Source organism: Lactuca saligna, chromosome 1 (assembly GCF_052625555.1).
Source record: "Lactuca saligna cultivar CGN05327 chromosome 1, ASM5262555v1, whole genome shotgun sequence".
Classification (NCBI taxonomy): Eukaryota; Viridiplantae; Streptophyta; class Magnoliopsida; order Asterales; family Asteraceae; genus Lactuca; species Lactuca saligna.
This window is the reverse complement of record NC_136417.1, coordinates 54,503,821-54,525,474: the sequence shown is the minus strand read 5'-3', so window position 1 is coordinate 54,525,474 and position 21,654 is coordinate 54,503,821. Positions and strand designations below refer to the sequence as shown.

The following is a 21,654-nucleotide window of genomic DNA, read 5'->3' as shown; positions in this document are numbered from 1 at the left end:
CATAAACCGGGTTGACCCGGCGGTTCAACCAGTTGAACCGGTTGACCCGTGAACCGGTCATCATACCGGGTCAACTAAAAACCCGGGTTTTAAAACATTGCTTATTTGAACAAGTTTGAGGTGTGCCTTATTCTTCTTCTTCTCCAAGAGCTCCCTGAGCATGAGCTTGCAAAAGTGATTGGTGTCTCTGAAACAGGCGTCTGGCTTTGCTAATACTCGGTTGGGATGGCATACCTCAAAGAAGGCATCAAAAAAGGGGGAGCGTTCCCATATGCATTCATCATCAGATGTATAAAACTCCAACAGTTGCACGTTGTTAGCAGGGGGGAAGCGGAGCCTTGTTCTTAGATCATCAATGTCTATGTGTGGTGGAGTCTCGTTGATCTTGTTAAAGCTGGAATCTGAGGTTAAGCTCTTTGAGACAAGATGGTTTGTTGGTTGCGATGGATCGGATCCATTTTTCAACAAGAGAAGTGGATTTTACTATATATACAACGATGAATATCCTAGAAAACCCAGCTCCAAATCAAGTTTGAATAATCAGATCCAACAAACTCTTAGCTACCCAGTAAAACCCTAAAACGGGTTACTTTTATGATGTTCATTCAGTCGCGCTAACCTATGATGTTGACTCAACCATGAATCACACCGTTAAATACCTTTAAATCTCTTCAAAACCAAAAAAAAAAAAGTTTCGAAATTTCTTTTCATAGCGATACAAAACAAAATTTTATTCATACCAGATTCCAAGATTATAAGGAAAAGCCTTAATCTTGTTGTAATCACGGGCTTGATAGCTCTGGTGTTTGCTTCAATTGTTGATATGGAGGTTTTACTCGCAGTAAAAAATATGCAAAACAAATTGACAGGAGGAGTTACCTGAGAAAGATGGAGAGACAAGCCGCGCAGCAACGGTTCTTCAACCAGGGAGACGAATCTTTATGTTTATTGTAATTCATGATAGTAGCCGTATCAATCTAGATTTTAATTAGACTAAATTGCACGATTACGACTAGTCCCTCAAGTGTCAAAAACATATTCAATTTTAAGTAAATTATAAGAATAATCCCTGGTTCCTAACTTGTTATTTTTTTTTAACTCGAATCATTTTTTTTTCATTAGCCATTTTGTAACTAATTGACCAATATGTCCTCACTGATTATTTTAATTATTTTATTTATTTTTAAGAGTAAATTACTAAAATCATCCCTATGGTTTGATTAAAATTGCACGTTTGGTTCCTGATTTTTCTTTTGCATTCGGATTCTAACTTTTATTTTGCACTCAATTCGTCCCTATGGTTTGATTTTGTTGCGTTTTTCGTCCCTATGGTTTGGTTAAAATTACACATTTGGTCCCTAACTTTATGTATGTAAGGAACGAAAAACGCAACAAAATCAAACCATAGGAACAATCCGAATGCAAAAGAATAGTCAGGAACCAAACGTGCAATGTTAACCAAACCATAGGACGGTTTCAGTGATTTACTCATCAACTTTATCATCTTTATGATTTTGTTTCATTACCCATTTAGTACCTAATTGACCGTAAAATGATCAATATGTCCTTACTGATTATTTTAATTATTTTTAACTTATTAAAATAGAATATTTAATAAATATAGGTCCCTGATTTTTGTCCAACCATCCAGTACCATCTCTTTCCTTATCCATCTCTCACATACCAACTGAAAACTAAAGAAAGTAGCTAGTATACTCCACTACCACCATCGTCGGGTCTGCTACTAGTAATCGAAGCAAAATCTCACAGCTTTCTTCTACCTTGATTATGCATCTTGCTCCTCCATTAACATTTTGTCATAGTTGGCTACCCTTATTTATTGTGAAACCCATTATCTGCCACCATGACCCTGAATCTGTCAAAGGAACGGTGACCGAGCCTCTTCACCAACACTTTCTTCCTCTTCATTCGATCTGGGTATTTTTTTCACTTTATTGATTATGTGATTTCTTGTTTTATTCCAGTTACTGATCAATAGGTTTTTTTTTTCGATAGCAGAAGGTAGTGATTGTTGATAATTTATTGAGGCGAGAGGAACACTATGAGGGAAGGTGGTAGAGGGGGGAGGGATCAAAGGGATGGAGATCAAATGCACAGAGGTAAACAAAACACTGGTGCATGCATGTCATCTTCAGCGTTTATATGTTTTCAAATGGTAAATTTGTTAAGTTGCAAGTTTTCAAGGTTCAAATGGTTATCCTTTAATTTGTTTATTTTATGCATTTTTTAGTTACAAGTTTTATGGGTTAAACCTCTCCACTTCATCATATTTTTGGTTCAATCTAAAGATATATTTATGCATTTTTGTATGCAATAGATTTTAGAAGTGGGATTATTTTATGCATTTTCTAATTTCTTAACCCTTATGTGTCTTTCTGTGTGTTTTTTCTAGATGAGGGAGGCAGTCGTGGTGGATGATCGTTAAGTTCATCGGAGGCTAGAAGGTGTCATCGCAAGGATTCAAACGTCGAATCTTCAGGGCAACGATGAATAGTGATAGACATCGGAATTCAGAGCGATGCAATTTAGTGGGTGGTGGCAAGCGGTTTGATTATTTGGGGTTCCTGAATGGTGAATAGAGAAGAAAAGAATGTTGTGGATGGTGCCTAATCCAGCTTGAAGGTTCTTCAACTTTCCCTTTTTTATGGTGAGATATCTTAGATAAGGTTATTATAGCTGGGATCAAATGTTTATGTTTAATATAGAAAGGTGAATTAATGAGATTGTGTTTGTTTACAGACAACTATGATAAAATATGGTTACTTTTTTTTGGATTAATCATGAGCTTGAAGGAGATTATGCACACTACAAGACGATACTTAATGAAATGAGAAGGGATCACATACATTTTTGTTTTCAAAGGATGGAGATGAATTGAAATATATGTAGATCAACATGTCGGAGGAACAACAAATGTTTGTAAACATATCTTGAAGCTAACTGAACAAGGAAAGAAACTTCGTAGGAAGATGTTATTTGGTTTTGTTTGTGGATATGGGTTTATGATGACGGTTAATCGCCTAATTTAGGAATGGTTGTAGAGTCTATGTTTATATAGTTTTTGGATGCTTTTTGATGGTGTAATGTAGGTAGTTGACAGATGGTTATAGGTGGTGTCTGCATAGTTTTAAGATGTCTTTTGTATAACTTGTTGCAATATGACAGATGAACATGGGTAGGGTCATAAGGATTGACCTTTTGTATACTTGCTTTAAATGAAACTTTTGTGGTTTCTTTACTTACTGCCATAACACGTTCTCAAAGTGGGCAACAATAAATTTAATAGGTTTTATAGGTTACAAAAATCAAGTGGTAACTCTTAAGTTCACATGCAATCTAATTGGATCTACTCTGATAACATGGCATTTGTGGTTGTTTCATTTTTATTTAATTTTACATAATATTTAATTAAATGTATTAATTACAATAAGGATAATAATAAATGTATTTCAATTTCATTAATTTACTTTCCTTTTAATTCCAAAATTTGTAAGTTAAAGTCATTAGTTTCTTTTGTTTATTTATCTAAATTTAATAGAGAAAAAAAACTTTAATTTTAATAATTCAATATTTTTCTAATTTTTTTTTTATATAAATTCAAACCTCTTAAATGTTTAGAATTTCATATTTTTTTTAAATGAACTCATGTAATATATAGATCTTACACCAAGTGCTATAATCTATGAACATCAAAGAACCCTATTGAAACCCTAGTATTTTCGAAAATCATAAATAAGTTAGTGTAACATCTGAAAAATTATGTGGTAAAAATTTCATTTTTAATTTAACCAAAACATTAATTATCTTTAAATCTACATTCAATATCTGATTATCCAAATATTAAAAAGTACTTTTATAAGAAAACATTTATGAAAGTACGATTCCAAAATCACTATGATGCGAAAACATGGGTGGATGCGCTGCGATCAAGCCGAAACCATTCCCTTGCGAACCGGAAGTACCTGAAACCATAACCATAAAACTGTAAACACAAACCTTAGTAAGATCCCAAAAATATCACATACCATACATATTAAACATATAATGGGCCCCACCCTCCATTGGACCCCATCTGACATCGAGCCTCGCTCGGTAAAAAATATATCAGTCATCAAGCCCTGCCTAGTCTACTCTAATAAATGAAAATCTTTTTGCCACATGTCACACTTTCATTGCTTTGGCCACATGTCATTTTGTGGTTATTTTCAATTAAATTTTTTCTGCATGACATTTGTGGTTGTTTCATTTTTATTAAATTTCAGATAATATTTAATTAAATGTATTAATTGCAATAAGGATAACAATAAATGCATTTTAATTTCATTAATTGACTTTCTTTTTAATTCCAAAATTTGTAAATTAAAGTCATTAGTTTCCTTTGTTTATTTATCTAAATTTTTTGTCTAAATTTAAAAGAGAAAGAGCACTTTGATTTTATTAATTCAATATTTTACTAATTTTTCTTATAAATTCAAACCTCTTAAATGTTTAGAATTTCATATCTTTTTTAAATGAACACATGTAATACATGGGTCTTACACCTAGTGATATAATCTATGAACATTAAAGAACCCTATTGAAACCCTAGTATTTTCGAAAAATCATAAATAAGTTAGTGTAACATCTGAAAAATTATGTGGTAAAATTTTCATTTTTAATTCAACCAAAACATTAGTTATCGTTAAATCTACATTCAATATCTGATTATCCAAATATTAAAAAGTACTTTTATAAGAAAACATTTATGAAAGTACAATTCCAAAATCACTATGATGCGAAAACATGGGTGGATGCGCTGCGATCAAGCCGAAGCCCTTCCCTTGCGAACCGGAAGTACCTGAAACCATAACCATAAAACTGTAAACACAAACCTTAGTAAGATCCCAAAAATACCACATACTATACATATTAAACATATAATGGACCCCAACCTCCATTGGACCCCATCCGGCATCGAGCTTCGCTCGGTAAAACAATATGTCAGTCATCAGGCCCTGCCTAGGATCGAGCCCCGTATAACGCCCGTAGATTCGAGCTAGTCAATTTAGGGACAATAAACGTCAAAAATTACTTTTTGATGAAAGATTATTTAGAATGAATAATCTTAACCAAGTTATATTATATGTCAAAAGGGTTCCGTACATATAAAGAACGTCGAAATCCGAGGTATAACGAAGAAGTTATGACCCGTCGAAGTTTTACGGCAAAACCGGCATGACACCGCGTAACGTAAAAAGTGAATTTTTGATAAATTAATTTTTAACCTTAGTGATCTAAACAAAAGTCTTAGTATACGTTAAACCGAGAACGTGCATAAAGGAACGTCCAAATCTGACTTCGTATGAGGAAGTTATGATTTTTCTAAGATTTAGCATAACAATGCACAACCTGAAATTCAAATTTCAGATAGATCGATTTTTAGCCAACACAACCTAAATGAGAATTGAATATCTCATTAATAGGAGGTCAACGATAAAAAGACAGTCGAAAACGAAGTTCGTATGTAGAAGTTATGAATTTTACACGGTCATTAACAGTGTAATCTTCTCATACTTTTAAATTTAAAATCGGTCGTGAATTAGTTGATGGAGTCAAAAGTAGAGTGGTAGATATTGTCAATACCTATGCGTGGATATAAAGAGCGTTGAAAACGGATCTCGTATGCGGAAGTTACGGAGTTTAGAAGTCGGAAGGGTGCTGCTGCGAAGTGGGTGACGTGGCGCGATCTGAGCCATTGCTTTCTCCACACGCCTTGCCACCAGATGCTGACATGTGGCCCCAACTCGACGATTTGGAGGCCAAAAATTGACGAGTTTGACCTAATTACATCCTATAAATACCATGCGAGAGTGCCTTCATTTTTCACACTAAAACCCCTTCACTTCTCTCTCTAACTTCTCTATAAGCCTCCCAAAACCCTCCCAAAGCCCTAGTAACCTCAAGGTGCTAGAGGAAAGCCCCGGAGTGCTCGAAGGATCTAAGAAAAATAGCTTTTCGGCTCGGAAGTTCTACCCCCACAGAGTCCGGTTCCTCACTAAACCCCTTGTAAGTTGAGTTATGCTTTCCGTACTTTAAGTATAACTTATGTTTAAGTTCATTATCATTATTATGAACCTATAAACAAGATTTATTAGTTATTCTAAGTCATTATTCTGATTTATCTACTTATAAGGATGATGTCTAGGTTGTGATTTAGTGAGGTGTTTAAAGTGGGATTTCCAAACAGTATACTTCGTATACTAAACGAACCCTACATTCGATATGATCCTACCTGGTTGTTCCTTACTTGATTGATCATGAAAGTAAACTTTGAGTTAAACCAACTTCATAAAGGGTAAAATACCATTTTACCATTTTCTTACTTGTTTCATAACCAAGGTCCAGCCCAAATGTACAAAAGCCCAAAATGGCAACCCAAAGCCCAAATAAAAAGCAATAAAAGCCCATTGTGGCCCAATAACCCGATTGGGCCCCAAAACCATCATGGACCTACTTCCAAGAAAACCTAAAGTCCATCCATGGCCTAAAGTCCAAAGTCCAAAGTCCAATGGCCCAAGTCTCAAAAAGCCCAAAATGGTAAACTGGGGAGTACGCCCCGCATATCAGAATGGTACGCGTAGTGTACTCACCCCGAAGCACAGAGTATAAGTCCCTGATGCACAAAATCAACATTACGTTGAGCGTACACTTGTGTACGCCCAGTGTACTCCTCCAGGGCCCAAAATCCAAAATAAGCTCTTAATGGATAAGACAATGACTTCCAAACTTGGATATGACCCTAATGAGATGTCTTAACACGTAAAGTTGGAAACTTTACTCCTTTACAAGGCTTAATGGGACCAAAACCTTATTGTAATCCGTAATAATCACCCAAAGTCATGCATGCACGTAAAGTTGGATATGACCCTAATGAGATGTCTTAACACGTAAAGTTGGAAACTCTACTCCTTTACAAGGCTTAATGGGACCAAAACCTTATTGTAATCCGTAATAATCACCCAAAGTCATGCATGCACCACAATAACTCTTTAAGATGCTATTTTTATGATCAAGGGACCTCCTAAAGGACAAGATCCGACATTCTAAGCTCTTGGAGTAGCTCATACTCACAAGGATGACTCTAAGGACAAAAATGAACCCAAAATACTCCTTAAAATATATCTAACACCCAAAGTCATCAAGATATAAACTTTATACCTCCAAAATGTAGATCAAGATGCAACAAGCTTGGGTCCAAAAGCTTCAAGCAATCTCACACTTCTCCAAGAAGGTTCTTCTTCCTTTATGAACACCAAAAAGCATGAAATACCACAAAAATCTCAAAAACCACTCAAATAGGGGCTAGGGTTTCGTTTATAGGGTTTAGAGGCTGAAGATGATAGGGTTTGGTAGTGACTTAAGGAGCTTAAATAGGGTCCAAGACCCTAAATTAGGGTTTGGGTCTGATTGGAGTATGCCCATTGTACTTCTGGTACGCCTAGCGTACTCCTTAGAGCACACACGATCAAATTGCTTAGTATGCCTAGCGTACACCATTGTAAACCCTTCGTACTAACCTCATCACTAGTACGCCATGCCTACACATGTGTATGCCCCACGTACATGCTTTAACCCTAAAACAAGGAATCTTTTGAAGGCCATAACTTCTTCGTTATAAGTTCGTTTCCGACGATCCTTATATCCACGAAAAGGTAATGAGAAGCTCTACACTTCTATCAACTCATACTTGCCTTAAAACTTCCCGAAAAAAAATCCAAATTCCATAAAATCCCAAACTGACACTTTCCTGAAATACCCATAGACCCTGAAACACAAAACGAACTCTCGGATCATCCAATTTACCTTACCCACACCCAAATGGGTCTAAATTTCTTTTTCTAAAAGGCCCTAAGCCTGAGGATACTCGGTCTTCGGGTCACCACCTCGCATTAAGAAACGATTAAGAACAGGGCGTTACAGTTAGGGTTTACATACCTTTTGGTTATTCTTGTAAATAACCAATCAAATCCTTCTTCAAAAGCTCTTGGAAGCAAGAACTAAAAATCTCGTGCATTTGATGGTTCAAACCTAAACCCTAGCAACTAATGAAACTTGAATAGAGAGGAAATGTGATAGAAATTTTGGTTGTCATTCTAAAGGTACAAGTGGTCGAAATTAGGAGCTAAAGGACCATATTTATAGCTGATAGGAAAACCCTAGTTAACCCTAATTTAAATTTAATACTATTATTTCGAATTAGGTAATTATCCAATCTCTTAATTATCTTCAAGGGATATTCTAGAAACCCTAAAATATATCTCCAAAACTGTCCACCACCTTGGGAAGGTTTTGTAACCCATTTTGTTCAACTATTGAACAATTACAATTTAGGTCCTTGTACTTTTAATTAATATAATTAATCCTAATTAATTTATGATTAATTCTTAATTAAATAACACTATTTCTAATTAATATATTATTCACATAATATATTAATAAATCATTTATTGCTATTTATTAATCATATATTAAATCAATAAATTAGTGTCCCTCTCTAAAAGTCATATTATTCAATTACTAGGTTTGAGGGCAATCCAAAAGGACTTTGCTAATAGTTCATATATATACCGATTTATTTATTGGATTAGACGCCTAATCTAACAAAATCTTGTACTAAAGTTGGAAAAGATGTGTCTTACAGACTACATGTGCTCAGAATGAGGCAGTAAGTGCTTGACAACCCCCATTGGTCTCTGTAGTACCAACATGAAGTTAATAACAATTATACTGTATTAATAACAAAACAAGTAACATATTACCTTGACTTGATCACACATTAGTGTTAATCCTTGTTCATTTCCTAGATAAAGATCACCATTTAGTTAATCCAAAAACCATTTCCAGTTCTATTTGTTTTCTACAAAAACAACATACCATATAATTTTCAACCCTCCCTATAACAACAAGTAATTCCAGGTTACCAATTCCTTTGAGAAAACATCCATCTATTCCTATTACTCTTTTGCAACCATTAATCCAACCCTTTTTCAGACCAACACAATATACTTAGAGTTTACTGAAGTAATTGGTACCATCTGACATTGGCTTAACATCTATTTTGACAGTTGAACCAAGGTTTGATATTCTTATCTCCTCTGTATAAGACCACAACCTAACATAGTGTTCCATAATATCACCTTCAATTAGAGTCAAAGCATGGTTCTTTGCCTGTTTGCATTGCCCAACACTAACCTCTATTCCAAACTATTTCATAACATCAATTTTAAGTTATTTATGACTCAGTTTCTACCTATGCATAATATGCTTTGTGAAATGACATCTAATCCAGGCATAGGTTACAATTGACCCCAATCTTCAAATTCATAGCACAATTATGATCATACCTCAATGATTTAATTTGGAAAGATTATTCATCATACATCCAAGTTACCAGAGTTTGAATGAACAATCTCCATCAAATATCATTTTTCTTAAAATAAAACTAACATCCACTAGTAATATATAGTTACATAACACGCGATTCAATTGCTTTGGATTCTTAGATTTTATTCCCATAAAAAAATTTCTATTTTTTCCATGACATTTCCTTATTAAATGTGGAATGTACCTTACCCACAGGGTTATTCTCACATCCCTCATCAATGCAAATATCACCAGCTACTTACATTATGTGTATTAGCTTCTACTTCAACTTCTTTATCCATAAATAACTTACTAAAAAAAACATCATTCATAGTCTTGTTTATTTCATAGTTTCCTTCATCCAAGTCAAATGAAAATTTGTATATGTTTATGTCCTCTTTTGTCGGACCACGAGTACTTGATTCTACCTTATCAGGACTAACTATTTCATCTTCACTAGATTCTAACCAACCCCATAAATGGTCACCAAAACGGTCAATGAATGGTGAAGTACCTACTCCGACACCGTGTGAAATATCTATGCACTTGACATAGTCCACATCACATTGTATATGTCGAATACAAAAATGAAAGGGTTTGTCAGGGAGACAGTAGTATATTTTTGCAAAACACTCATCTAAGAAACGTTCAAGTAAAGTAACACTCAATGTAATTCATACCAACAAAATTGTGGTCGGTAAATACGAATTTCTTGCCTTTAGCATACTTGAACGAACATCGAATAAATTACCCGTCAAAGTGTAATCAAATCTATTTGAAAGTGGGTAAGTGAATCATTTTTTTGCTTCAGATAAAACCCTAGATGCGAATCAATATGTGTAAATGAGTACTCTGAAAGGGAAATCGATTTTAACTCTCATACAAACTTCATTTAACACGTGGACTCATAATTGCTAATTTGCATGCCATGTATTCTTTATAATCGATAACCCTCTTATTTAATCCATTATTTGAAAATTTTAAGGATCTATATTCTATAACACTTTAAAAAATGAATGGTGACCTTTTAAAACCAAACTTAAAAGTTTGGAGGGTGAGCACAATAACCCATATTTTATTGGATAACTCAAATTAATAGGTCAATAACTCCAAAATAATTTGTTTTTTGAACCGGTAAATACAAATATATATATTTTACACATAAACTAACACCTAATTTCATCTATATCCACAATAAAACTAGATCTTTAAAAAGAAAAACACTAGAAGCCCTAACTCCAAAATAATTAACTAGAATAATAAACTACGATTTTTAAAAAAGAATCCCCTCCCACCATAAATCCGCTCAATTTGAATACTGTAGAGAGCGCAATCATTATAATCGAACATGGCCATTAATGGAGGTAGAGTAAAACCCCCTTCTCACACAAACAAACAAACACAGATTTCGTTTGTTTTTTGTCATCATTTGAACTCTTTTCTTTTTGAATTTGCTTGCCATTCACTCATTATTCGTCACAGTATCATTCCTTCTCCTTTCTTGTACACATCAAACTGATTTGATGTTTTGACTCGTCCAATCAAAACTACCATACTTTTAGATCTGATTGGCGCGCTTAATTGATTTCGTATACTGTTGGTAGAATCGTATCAATTTGGACCTGAGATTCGATTGCAATATGAATATTCCAACGTAAATTTGGCAAATTGTGATCCGAGAAACGATTATTGTGGACCATAAGCTAGGGTTTACATGAAGCTACGAATGTAGAAGTATATGCAAATGCAACAGCAGCTGCAATCGAGTACTGATACAGCTGAAGTTTGGAAGGAGAGGTGTGATCATATGTATCAGCTGCGGCGGCCTGAGCCGGAGATGGAGCCAAAGAGTCGGAAAGTTCCGGTGATTTACTATCTCTGCCGAAATCGACAACTTGAGCATCCTCACTTCATCGAAGTCCCTCTCGTTTCACCAAATGGCCTTTACTTGAGAGGTACGCATACTATCTTACAGTTTGAATCAGCATTCTGCACATCAAACAACTTCATCACGATTTGTTTTCGTAAATTTTCTGTTGCAGACGTGATTGAAAAATTCGATGCTCTGAGAGGGAAAGGCATGTCTTCAATGTATTCATGGTCTTCCAAAAGGTTAAATCATGTTATCCTGCTTGTAAAATTCGCGATTCCTTATCATATTCGTGTAGCTGGATAGATCATGTTCTTCTTGATGATGCAGAAACTACAAGAATGCATTTGTGTGGAATGATCTTAGTGAAGATGACTTGATTTTTCCCGCTCATGGTAACGAATACGTTCTCAAAGGCTCCGAACTTATCAGGGAAGAAAACAATCCAGGTGAAAAATAGTTCGACATTCGTTTGTTAATCAATTAATCGATCATACATTTCAATAACACTAACGTTGAAATCATATATCGTTCCCAGGTCGTTTTGCTCCTAAATTGCAGAATTCAAAACAAGATGACTGTTCATCTTCAACAAAATACAAGATCTACAAGAGTAATGATCTTACTGATGCTTCAACTCAAACAGATGAATTCGTAAAAGTTCAAAAACCTCAAGAAATTTTCACAAGAAGCATAGAGTCATCAACCAATGATTCTCCTCTTAAACATATTCAGACACATTCATCTCCTCCATCTTCTTCCTGTTCATCTGCCGGAAAGGCCGACACCTTGGAATCTCTGATCAGAGCCGATGTAAATAAGCTTTACAGCTCCGTCAAACTTGAAGAAGAACAACAGAGTCAAATCCCGGTCAACACAAAGCTTAGAGCTTCGAATAAGCTCCTGCAACTAATCTCCTGTGGGACACTTTCATCAGAAGACGACAACTTTAGCAGAATCTCATCTTTCAGATCGAGGTCATTAGATTCAAAATATCGATCTGGTTTACTCTCATCATCTGTAATGTTGGGGGAACTCGAGTGTTCATCAGAAAATAAGGATTACTTATTGCTCAAGAAAGAAGCCATGGGTTGCCTAAAACGATCTTCTTCCTACGCTGCTAACAGGTATGTCTTGTGCACCCATTACTTTTATCAAATCCTTCTCCATTTTTACACAAGTTTTGGAATTCAGGATCAATAAGAGAGATTCATTTCTAACAAGGACAAAATGCAAGAAACAATCCAAGAGAATGGAATCATTCAGAGAGAATAAAGAGAATGTCAACAAAATCGAAGAAAGTTAAGTTCTAATTTTTTGTTTTAATTCAACAAAAACTATGTTTCATGTTGTTGAAGACTTGAATTTGTATTTGATTTCTTTCTTACAGGCTTGCTTCAGGAGCTCGAGTCATCATAACTTCATAAACTTGAAATTGTTTTAATTCAACAAAGGTTAGTAATTGTATGGCTATTATTCAAGATGGAATAATTGTTTTGGTTTTTAGTGAGGGTATTTTGGTAAATTGGTTCTTCATATTTGAAAAGCCAAAGTACACTTCAGTGATGGGTTCATGTAGACAAATAGGGTCACCTCTGTTTTTGGGTCTTTCTTTGCATTTTACCACAATGGAATAAAATGAGTTTTGTTCCATTATGGGATATGATCCATTTTTAATATATGTGATATTTTACGACATATCAAATCAAATAACATAAAGGAACTTGAATAGTACTTTTTCCTATGAAGTAGCATTGACTAATGAGTAATGACTATGTGTGTACTTTAGACTAAATTCAACTTGTACTATGTGGGGTGTGACAAGGGAATAAACCATCCTAATTATTTTGTACTTCTTACACATGTTTGCCTTTTTTGCTTTAAAAAAAAAAAAAAAAAAAAAAAAACTCTTTAACATTTTATTATATAACACCACCTTTTAAACCCTTATATTTGACTAATTACAATCCTCCTCAGAAGCCGAAGATGTGAATTCAGACGAAGGAGCTCCTCTTATTTGTCGTGTATTATAACAATTACACTTTTCACATTTATGCCCCACTATGTGAAATTGCACTCTTGATATCTTCTCACAATCATTGCATAATATCCACACCTATTTCATAAACAACCACAACACCCCATTTCAATTTTAGTTTTTTATTCTTGTTTTTTGATCTAAATGAATGTACTTACCATTTTGTTTCTATACGACTGGGGCATAGGTGTCACTTCAACCTAATTAAGAGTAAAAAACGTTATATTTTTTTCTTTAATCTTTTTTTAGTTTCTAAAAATGGTAAGAAAAAAAAGGCTACCTCATGATCAAGCTTTCTCCAAACATCCGATAAATCACATACGGATTTTGAGCAAACAGGGCAAGAATATCGATGATGTTGTTCCATTTCTTTTAAGCAATCCAAATGCATTGTATGCCCACATGGTAAAATTGTAAGATCCCTCAATGTATCAAACAAGAACTGCATAGAAAAAATAAAAAAGTCAAACTTTTCACTCTCAAAAGTCAAAATCAAGAAAAAGTTTCTAACTTTGATTACAATTAAGTTATACTTATACCTCAGAGCAAATCGGACAATCGTGGTGCATTGCCCTTTCAACACACACGTGTGTGTCTTTAATCACTTTTGAATAACAACATCCTACAAATATTTATCATAAGATTTCATCAAATTTTTATGAACACAAAAAATAAGGTTTTCATGATATTTATTTATTTACTTACCACATTTGTCACAATGAAAGAAATTCTCCTGTCCGCCTGTTCTACATATGCCACATTGATCACAATGGTATTGATTCTTGGAAACCTGAAAATTTGAATACAAATATGTTTGATGTAGCAAATTAGATAAATAAAGAACTATAAATGATAAATCCATATTTGGAAAACAATCTTGAAGCTTACGTCATCATCGAAGAATTTACATTTCTCACAGAAGTATTTCCCCATGCATACTCCGCAATTGATGCAATTTTGTTGAACCTGAAATTCTTTTTGATGTTAAAACATAATTTTTTTTTTGTTATTGTGATGAATTGGTGTTCATAGTTTATAAGAAAGACTTACATCTTGTTCGGTTTCACATAGAGAACATATAACCTAAAAACAATAAAATGAAAATTTGGATTAGAATTGTAAGATGATAAATCTTTGAATGAAAACTCAAAACAAAAAAACTTACCTTCTTAACTTCATGTCGAGGAAGATCATGGCGAAGAACTGGATCAATGTCAATGGAATTCTGGTTTATCAAATGAAATAGAAGTTAGCAACTAATTAAATTCATGATTATCTAAATTATGTACAATCAAATCATGAAAAATATACCTTGGATTCGTTATGGCAATGGCGACAATTGAAAATTTCATCACAACATGGTGCTTTGAGCTTGCATTTCTTCATGTAATGTGAGCAACTAAACAAAAAAAAAAGAAAAAAATACATGGATCCTAATGAATTTTTGTTTGCTTTTTTTGTTTTGTTTAAAATTTGAATGAAAGTGAAAGCAGAAACATATTACATATTAACATACCCGAAATTGCCTCCTTCAACCTCCATCAAAGACGCTTGAGACTCCATTTCAGAGTTCCTTTTCTTCTTCTCTTTCAACTCTACATGTTTTTACATGTATAAATTCATTTTTTGCTTCAAATTTCAAAACAGATGACTAATTCACTACGAAAAAGCTTACTAATCACAAAATTAACAAAAAAAATTCAATAAAATTTGAATTTCAAGGCGAATTCACAATCCCTAAACAAAACTCACAGTCGATAATTACACGATGTTCAGATCTTAACACAGAACCACACGAACAAGTGTAGAAACAGCTTTGATTTATGTTAAAAACATTTACCTCAAAAACACGAAAGCTGAATCGAGTAATACAGATAGAATTAGATGTTGCAATATCGATGTTTGAAGATATGTAAACTAAGTAAATCGGGTGATATACAGCTCGAAATTAGGTGTTTGATGTGTGTAATCGATGAATGTAAATGATCATTATAAAGCTGGAAATTTCTAAGCATTGATGAATGTACGCGGTTACATACCTGATTTAGAAGAAATGGAAGCGATAAGCGATAAGCGAAAGAAGAAGCGGCGATCTGTTGCTTGTTGAAGTTATGTTTTAGTGAATGGAATTTAAATCGGAAAGATAGACCGAATGGAAAAGTGCATGATTGCGTTTGATAAAGAAAAATAATATATATACAAAAAAAAATCTCTAGTCCCATCACATGATCGAATGTTTGGCTTTGAAATCCCACTCGTTTATTTTTTGGTTGTGTTTACACGCCCTATATTTTTGTAGGGTTAATTGTATCTATGTATTTGATTTTTTAGATTTATTACCTAAATGGAATTAATATTGGTGCAAATTGAGATTTAAATCGTTATATAATACAAGTTAAGCGGTATGAACTATGGAGTATATATTTAAATATAAGACGGATTCGATCTTAAATATAACAAAAGACGTCGTTCAAGATGGCTCGTGTCAGGGTTTAAGAGGTAGAGCTCGCGGTTGCTGATACACTTATTTTGGATTGTCTTTGAGTCTTGTTAGGAAAAGACATATAGTTAAGGAATAAGGGGATATGATATGATTAGGGTTTGGTCACGAACAACTTATGTTACTTGGCATCTCGAGCTGTCTGGCACTTGGAAGCAATGATGACGTAGAACTTTTTGGACGATTCTTTAAGGCAGTTCGAGTTGTCTGACGTTATTTTCAGAAACCGATTTAACTGCAAAAAACTGTTATTTTCGTCTATTTGATCATATTTTTGGATGTATGAGTATACTATAGATACTCGTAAATCACAACTTTTAGAAACTTTGAAGGTCTTAAATATTTCACATACTCCCTCGTAACGTTGTTTTCATGTTGTACATAAATCTGAAAATGCCCTTGAGGAATACTGCACATTAAATTTTTCGCTCAAATATACGATAGAAATATCAATACAAAAATTGAACTTAAATGATCATCATGATATAAAACTCCCTTTGATACTCTATTCTAGGGATACAGGAGTCGAAGCTCCAAACATAATATAATTCGATAAAATAAAACAACAGAAAAAATAACAATTTTATAAATTTAACAATTTAATTGATACATTAAGGGCGTGTTCAGCAAAAAAGTTGATAGCGGGTAGTTTGTAGCGAGTAGTGAGTAGCTTCTAATTGGTAGCGTTTTGTTAAAAGCTATGCGAAATAATATTGGATTTGGAACATTTTGTTTAAACTAAACGCTAGAAGCTTGTAATGTCAAACGATTATTTCTGTTTAAAACATAACGTTTTGTTAACGCTAGAAGTTAAAAGCTTTCAAATACTTCCAAACACTTCGTGCCGAAAATGTCCTAAGTGATTTAATCTTTATTTCCTAAAACTAAACAAAATAAGGCCATAAAACTAATTTTACAACAAATATTCCTTTTTAAATCGTATTCGAAGTGATAAATTTGGAATTTTATCATAAAAGATATAGTAAAACATAGAGTGTTGTTTATATACTCTGTGATGAGTGAGTGCATTTTATGATCATAATACTTAATAAAAAAAATAACATATGCATCACGTTAAAAAATGTCTTAGTAACCAATAAATCAATAGTTTAAGTCTCGCTTGCTATAAAAAAAATATGGTTTAGATCATTTTGGGAAAAATATTTAAAACTTTATTTTGAGATTGACGTATTGGTTTGGCTTTAAGATTATTTCAAATGGTAATGAAAATTTTTATTTTATGTTTGAAAACTTTTACTATGAGGTCAAACCCTAAAATTTATTTGGTAAATGGTTGAATAAAAGAGATTTTTCTTTTCTCTCCTTTCTCAAATCTATATGCATAGTATTAATGCAACCCATTAATTTGACAACACTTACGGTTTTCAAAATGGTAGTGAAATACACATTATACATTATTTTATGTATTTATACGTATTTCTTCTCCTGTGTCATAGAACCATGTCAGGAAGGCCTAATCGCGGGCGCCCACAGAACGAAACGCCCGATGTTGCTCAAATGGTAGCACAACAACTCATGCAAGCAATCCCAAACATTGTCACTCAAGTAACTGCAGGACTTAATGCTAACCAAGGAAGTAGTGGAGGAAACCGGGGAAACAATGAAAGAGAATGCAACTACAAGTCCTTTATGGCCTGTAAACCTAAGGAGTTCCATGGAAAGGAAGGTGCGGTTGGGTTACTGAAATGGATTGACAGCATGGAGTCGGTCCTTCATATTAGCAAATGCCTCGAGCGCAACAAAGTTGAGTATGCATCTTGCCTATTCCAAGATAGGGCATTAACCTGGCTCTGATACCACTTCTGTCACACCCCGCTAAAGCGGAAACGCAAGGTATGACAGCGATAACGGTTTCATTGCAAAAGATAAAGATACATCACCATAGCAGTATTTAAAAGTTTACAACCCATAGCTTCAAAAGAACAAAATACAAGTTTTTCAAAATAACATTGTTCAAAATATAGCTTCATAATAGCTTCAACACGATGCAGCATGCTCTATGATGATGAATCTTTACATCCACTTACTAATTATTTCCTGAAAAAGCATGTAAAACGAGCGTCAACTATGAAAATAGTTGGTGAGTATCACAAGTTTATAAAATCGAGCGTACAATAAGGCTTTTCGTAAATACAAGTACATTGCTTCAATGATAAACAAGTTGATTGCTATTAATGAATACAAGTTTATTGCTATAACGAGAAACGCGTTTGTATGTGTATGAGCAAACAATGAGTCTCAACCAAACCTATGACTGAAGCCCTATCGAGATCTATGCTTATCGTTCCATAGATGAATATGGTATCATGCACTCCAGCGATTCGGGCGAGTGAGGAGTTGTCAATTCCTAATAGCGCTATCCATAACGACCATTGGCTCAAAGAGTTAATGGTTAGAGATAAGGGAAGGGCCTTTGTACGATAAGTTCTCATGTTCCGTGTTGCATAGACATACATAAAGAAACATAGCAATACAATAGCAATCATGTTTGATACAATTCAATTTAAGTACAACATGCAAACAATAGTTTTTCTGGACATGCTTTTCCACCCCAAAACATAAAACTGAAAATAGGGGAGTGCGTGAATACTCACGATGTTTTGTGTAGACACAAGCGGTACTTCGGGATGCACCAACGTCTTACTACCGGGATCCTACGACACCAAACACACGCACTAGTGAGTTTCCATGTCGATATCTAATGCTAATATACTAAACTCTACATATAGGGAAATGCCAATTTATGTTTTAGTATTGGATTTATATCATTTTGTTACACTTTTTCTGATGTATTGAAATTTTACAAGTCGTGCGATTAATTACAACCTTGGAAGGTTAATTTTCCAAATTTTAAGTCTCAATAACAACATAAATTCACGAAAAATAGTATTCGAGGGATAAAAATTCTCAAACTTTTTATTTAACTGTTAATACACAACACTAAGCTGGGAAAATTATAAAAATGGATTTCCAAGCTGAAAAATATATTTTATATTTTTCCCAGCCTATTTATGTATAATAACAATTAAATAAAAAGTTTGGGTAATTTTGGAAACTGTTTACTAAATGCATTAATACTATGCATTTAGATCATTTTTGGTTACTAAACTTATAGTTTTGTGCTTATTTAGTCAGTTAACTAAATGAGCACATAGCCAAAAGTTACCTAACTTTTGGATTGATTATTTAAATTGGTTTTGTGCTCATTTAGTCACCTAACTTTTAAAATTGTGTTCATTTTTATAACTTTATTTTAAAAGTTTAGTAACTAAATGAGCACATAGCCAAAAGTTAAGTGACTAAACTAAAAGTTAGGTGACTAAGGTGCTATTTGTTTTTTCTGAGGCAAAATGTCTGCAGTCTGCGGACCACATCTGTAGACCTCTGCAGTAGAAGAGGTGGACCAAACGTCTGCAGTCTGAAAAAAGAAGACTGTTTGTTTTTTTAACATCTGCGGGCTATTAAAATAAACTGATTTTTTAAAACTTCAAAGCGAATTTTTTATATATTTTTACGACTTTATTATAAATATACAACGAATCTAGATAAACTTTTATGTATTATTATATAAAAAATAAAAATAAAAATGGTATTAATTCATATACATATTTGATAAAAACCAACAACTTTGATTGCAAAGTTATAACTAAACATTATAATTAGTGATCAAAGAATTTGATACATAAATAGATGGAAATAAACTTCGATTTTTTCAAATAAATCTATTAAAAACGTACGATAAATATTTTCTCGAGAAATTGATGATACTCTATTAAATAAAGTTTTACAAAATTTTGGCAAAAAAATATAAGAATATATTATGATTTTTTTTTCATATTTATATAAACAACTTCAACGAATATTATTATAATAAATTTTTATTTATAAATTTGTTAAAAATATCATGTTTGTATCGTCAAATGTTTTTTTTTTAAGTTTTGTAATTTTTTTTTTCATATTGTTTATCATTAATAAAGTTGGAAAAAATATAAATTAAAAAAAAAACTTTAAAAAAATAAAGATATATATGTTTTTTTAAGCTAGAAGATGTCTGAAGATGTTAGAAGACTCTGGTCCACATTTGCGCCAAGAAGAGGGCGCGCAGACATTTTTAGGTCTGCAGTCTTCAAAAAAACAAACAGTCTGCGAAGACTAATGTCTGCGCGGCGCAGACAGAAGACGTCTCGCAGATCTGCAGACAAAAAACAAACACTACCTAAATGAACATAAAAACAAAAGTTTGATAACATTTTAAAACTTAAAATGAGTTAAGTAACCAAATTAGCGCAAAGTCAATAGTTAAATAACCAAAAATAACATAAACCCTAAAAAATAAGATTTGTCGAAGTTATTTTATTTATTTATTTTGAAAAAAAAGTTAATAAAACATACGAATCAATCACAAATTTGATCCTTATTTTTCCAAAAAAATTACAAATTCAATTCAAAATCTCAAATTATTTCAATATTGCTCTTAAGTTTTTATTTTGTTTGTAATATCTATAAAAATCATGTCAAATTTGAACTTTTTAAAACATTTAAAAATCATTAGGTTATTACAATTCGTTTTCCAAAATAGTATCATATCAGAGTTCCTAGAAATCAAACTCATAAATCGAGGAAGTGTACGGCCACGCCTTCGCCTTCCCGCGATCATCCGAAGTACCTAAAACAATAATCGATAAATGTAAGCTCGAAGACTTAGTGAGTTACCCCAAAAACCAACACCATACATATATAACCATATCATTTAAACATATAAGCGAACATCATACATAATGAGCCTTTAGCCTGACTGGACCGCCTCGTAGGCCTTCAGCATATTTGGATCGCTCTCTGAGCTTGCGGCACGTCTGGACCGCCTCGCAGGGCCTACAACCTATCCGGACCACTCGCGGGGCCTTTGGCCTGACTGAATCACTTTGCAGGCCTTCAGTTTATATGGACCACCCTAGGTATGTAGGCCTTCAACACAAAGCAGGACCGCCTTAACCCAACCCCTAATCAAACAAACATATGCACATACATATCATATGCTGGCATATATAACAGTCAAACCGATCTAACAGATCAATAATCATAACAACATCCTATAACCAGGATACAGACCTAACCGGTCACTAACATAGCATCATCCTATATACCAGGATACCGACCTAACCAGGTCACTAAGCATATCACCATCCTAACTATCAAGATGTAAATCAGTAAGCATATCATGCAATAACCCAGATACAAATCCGTAAAGGGTCGACATTGGTGCCTTCGACCCTGATTGTATAGTGAGGACAAACCACCTCTCAACCGTCGAATCGAAATGATAACTCAAAGTCTCGAACTGGTTGGGTTGGGTTGTGGCGGTCTTGCTTTGCAGGGCCTTCAATTTATATGGACCACCCTGGGTATTTTAGCCTTCAACACAAAGCAGGACCGCCTCAACCCAACCCCTAATCAAACAAACATGTGTACATACATATCATACGCTAACATATATAAGAGTCAAACCGATCTAATAGATCAATAATCATAACAACATCCTATGACCAGGATACAGACCTAACCGGTCACTAACATAGCATCATCCTATATACCAGGATACCGACCTAACCAGGTCACTAAGCATATCACAATCCTAACTATCAAGATGTAAATCAGTAAGCATATCATGCAATAACCCAGATACAAATCCGTAAAGGGTCGACATTAGTGCCTTCGACCCTGATAGTATAGTGAGGACAATCCACCTCTCAACTGTCGAATCGAAATGATAACTCAAAGTCTCGAACCATGGCTATGAACTCC

At 33.8% G+C, this 21,654-nt stretch overlaps 2 protein-coding genes and 1 long non-coding RNA gene across 5 annotated transcripts; 2 read left to right on the top strand and 1 right to left on the bottom strand.

Annotated features, from left to right (window-relative positions):
- Positions 1–1,651: 1,651 nt before the first annotated feature.
- Positions 1,652–3,259, top strand: LOC145036524 (uncharacterized). Of its 3 annotated transcripts, none has more exons than XR_013678455.1 (4): positions 1,652–1,938; positions 2,020–2,120; positions 2,414–2,668; positions 2,761–3,259. It is a non-coding gene; the product is annotated as an uncharacterized LOC145036524 (long non-coding RNA). The 3 variants fall into 3 exon arrangements; XR_013678456.1 differs by having other exon boundaries at positions 2,020–2,176; XR_013678459.1 differs by having other exon boundaries at positions 2,017–2,120.
- A 7,505-nt stretch (positions 3,260–10,764) lies between these two features.
- Positions 10,765–12,829, top strand: LOC145036504 (protein SOSEKI 3-like). Its single transcript, XM_078984966.1, has 6 exons — positions 10,765–11,378; positions 11,466–11,535; positions 11,624–11,742; positions 11,832–12,420; positions 12,488–12,594; positions 12,684–12,829. The coding sequence occupies exons 1-6, from the start codon at positions 11,162–11,164 to the stop codon at positions 12,710–12,712; spliced, it is 1,131 nt and encodes a 376-aa protein (XP_078841092.1). The 5' UTR covers positions 10,765–11,161; the 3' UTR covers positions 12,713–12,829.
- Positions 12,830–13,042: 213 nt separating this feature from the next.
- Positions 13,043–15,503, bottom strand: LOC145036515 (CHY-type/CTCHY-type/RING-type Zinc finger protein). The gene is made up of 11 exons (XM_078984975.1): positions 15,371–15,503; positions 14,848–14,926; positions 14,643–14,730; positions 14,497–14,556; positions 14,382–14,414; positions 14,220–14,297; positions 14,037–14,121; positions 13,871–13,953; positions 13,612–13,773; positions 13,490–13,531; positions 13,043–13,409 (listed from the first exon to the last, which is right to left on the bottom strand). The coding sequence occupies exons 2-11, from the start codon at positions 14,892–14,894 to the stop codon at positions 13,251–13,253; spliced, it is 837 nt and encodes a 278-aa protein (XP_078841101.1). The 5' UTR covers positions 14,895–14,926; positions 15,371–15,503; the 3' UTR covers positions 13,043–13,250.
- Positions 15,504–21,654: the final 6,151 nt, after the last annotated feature.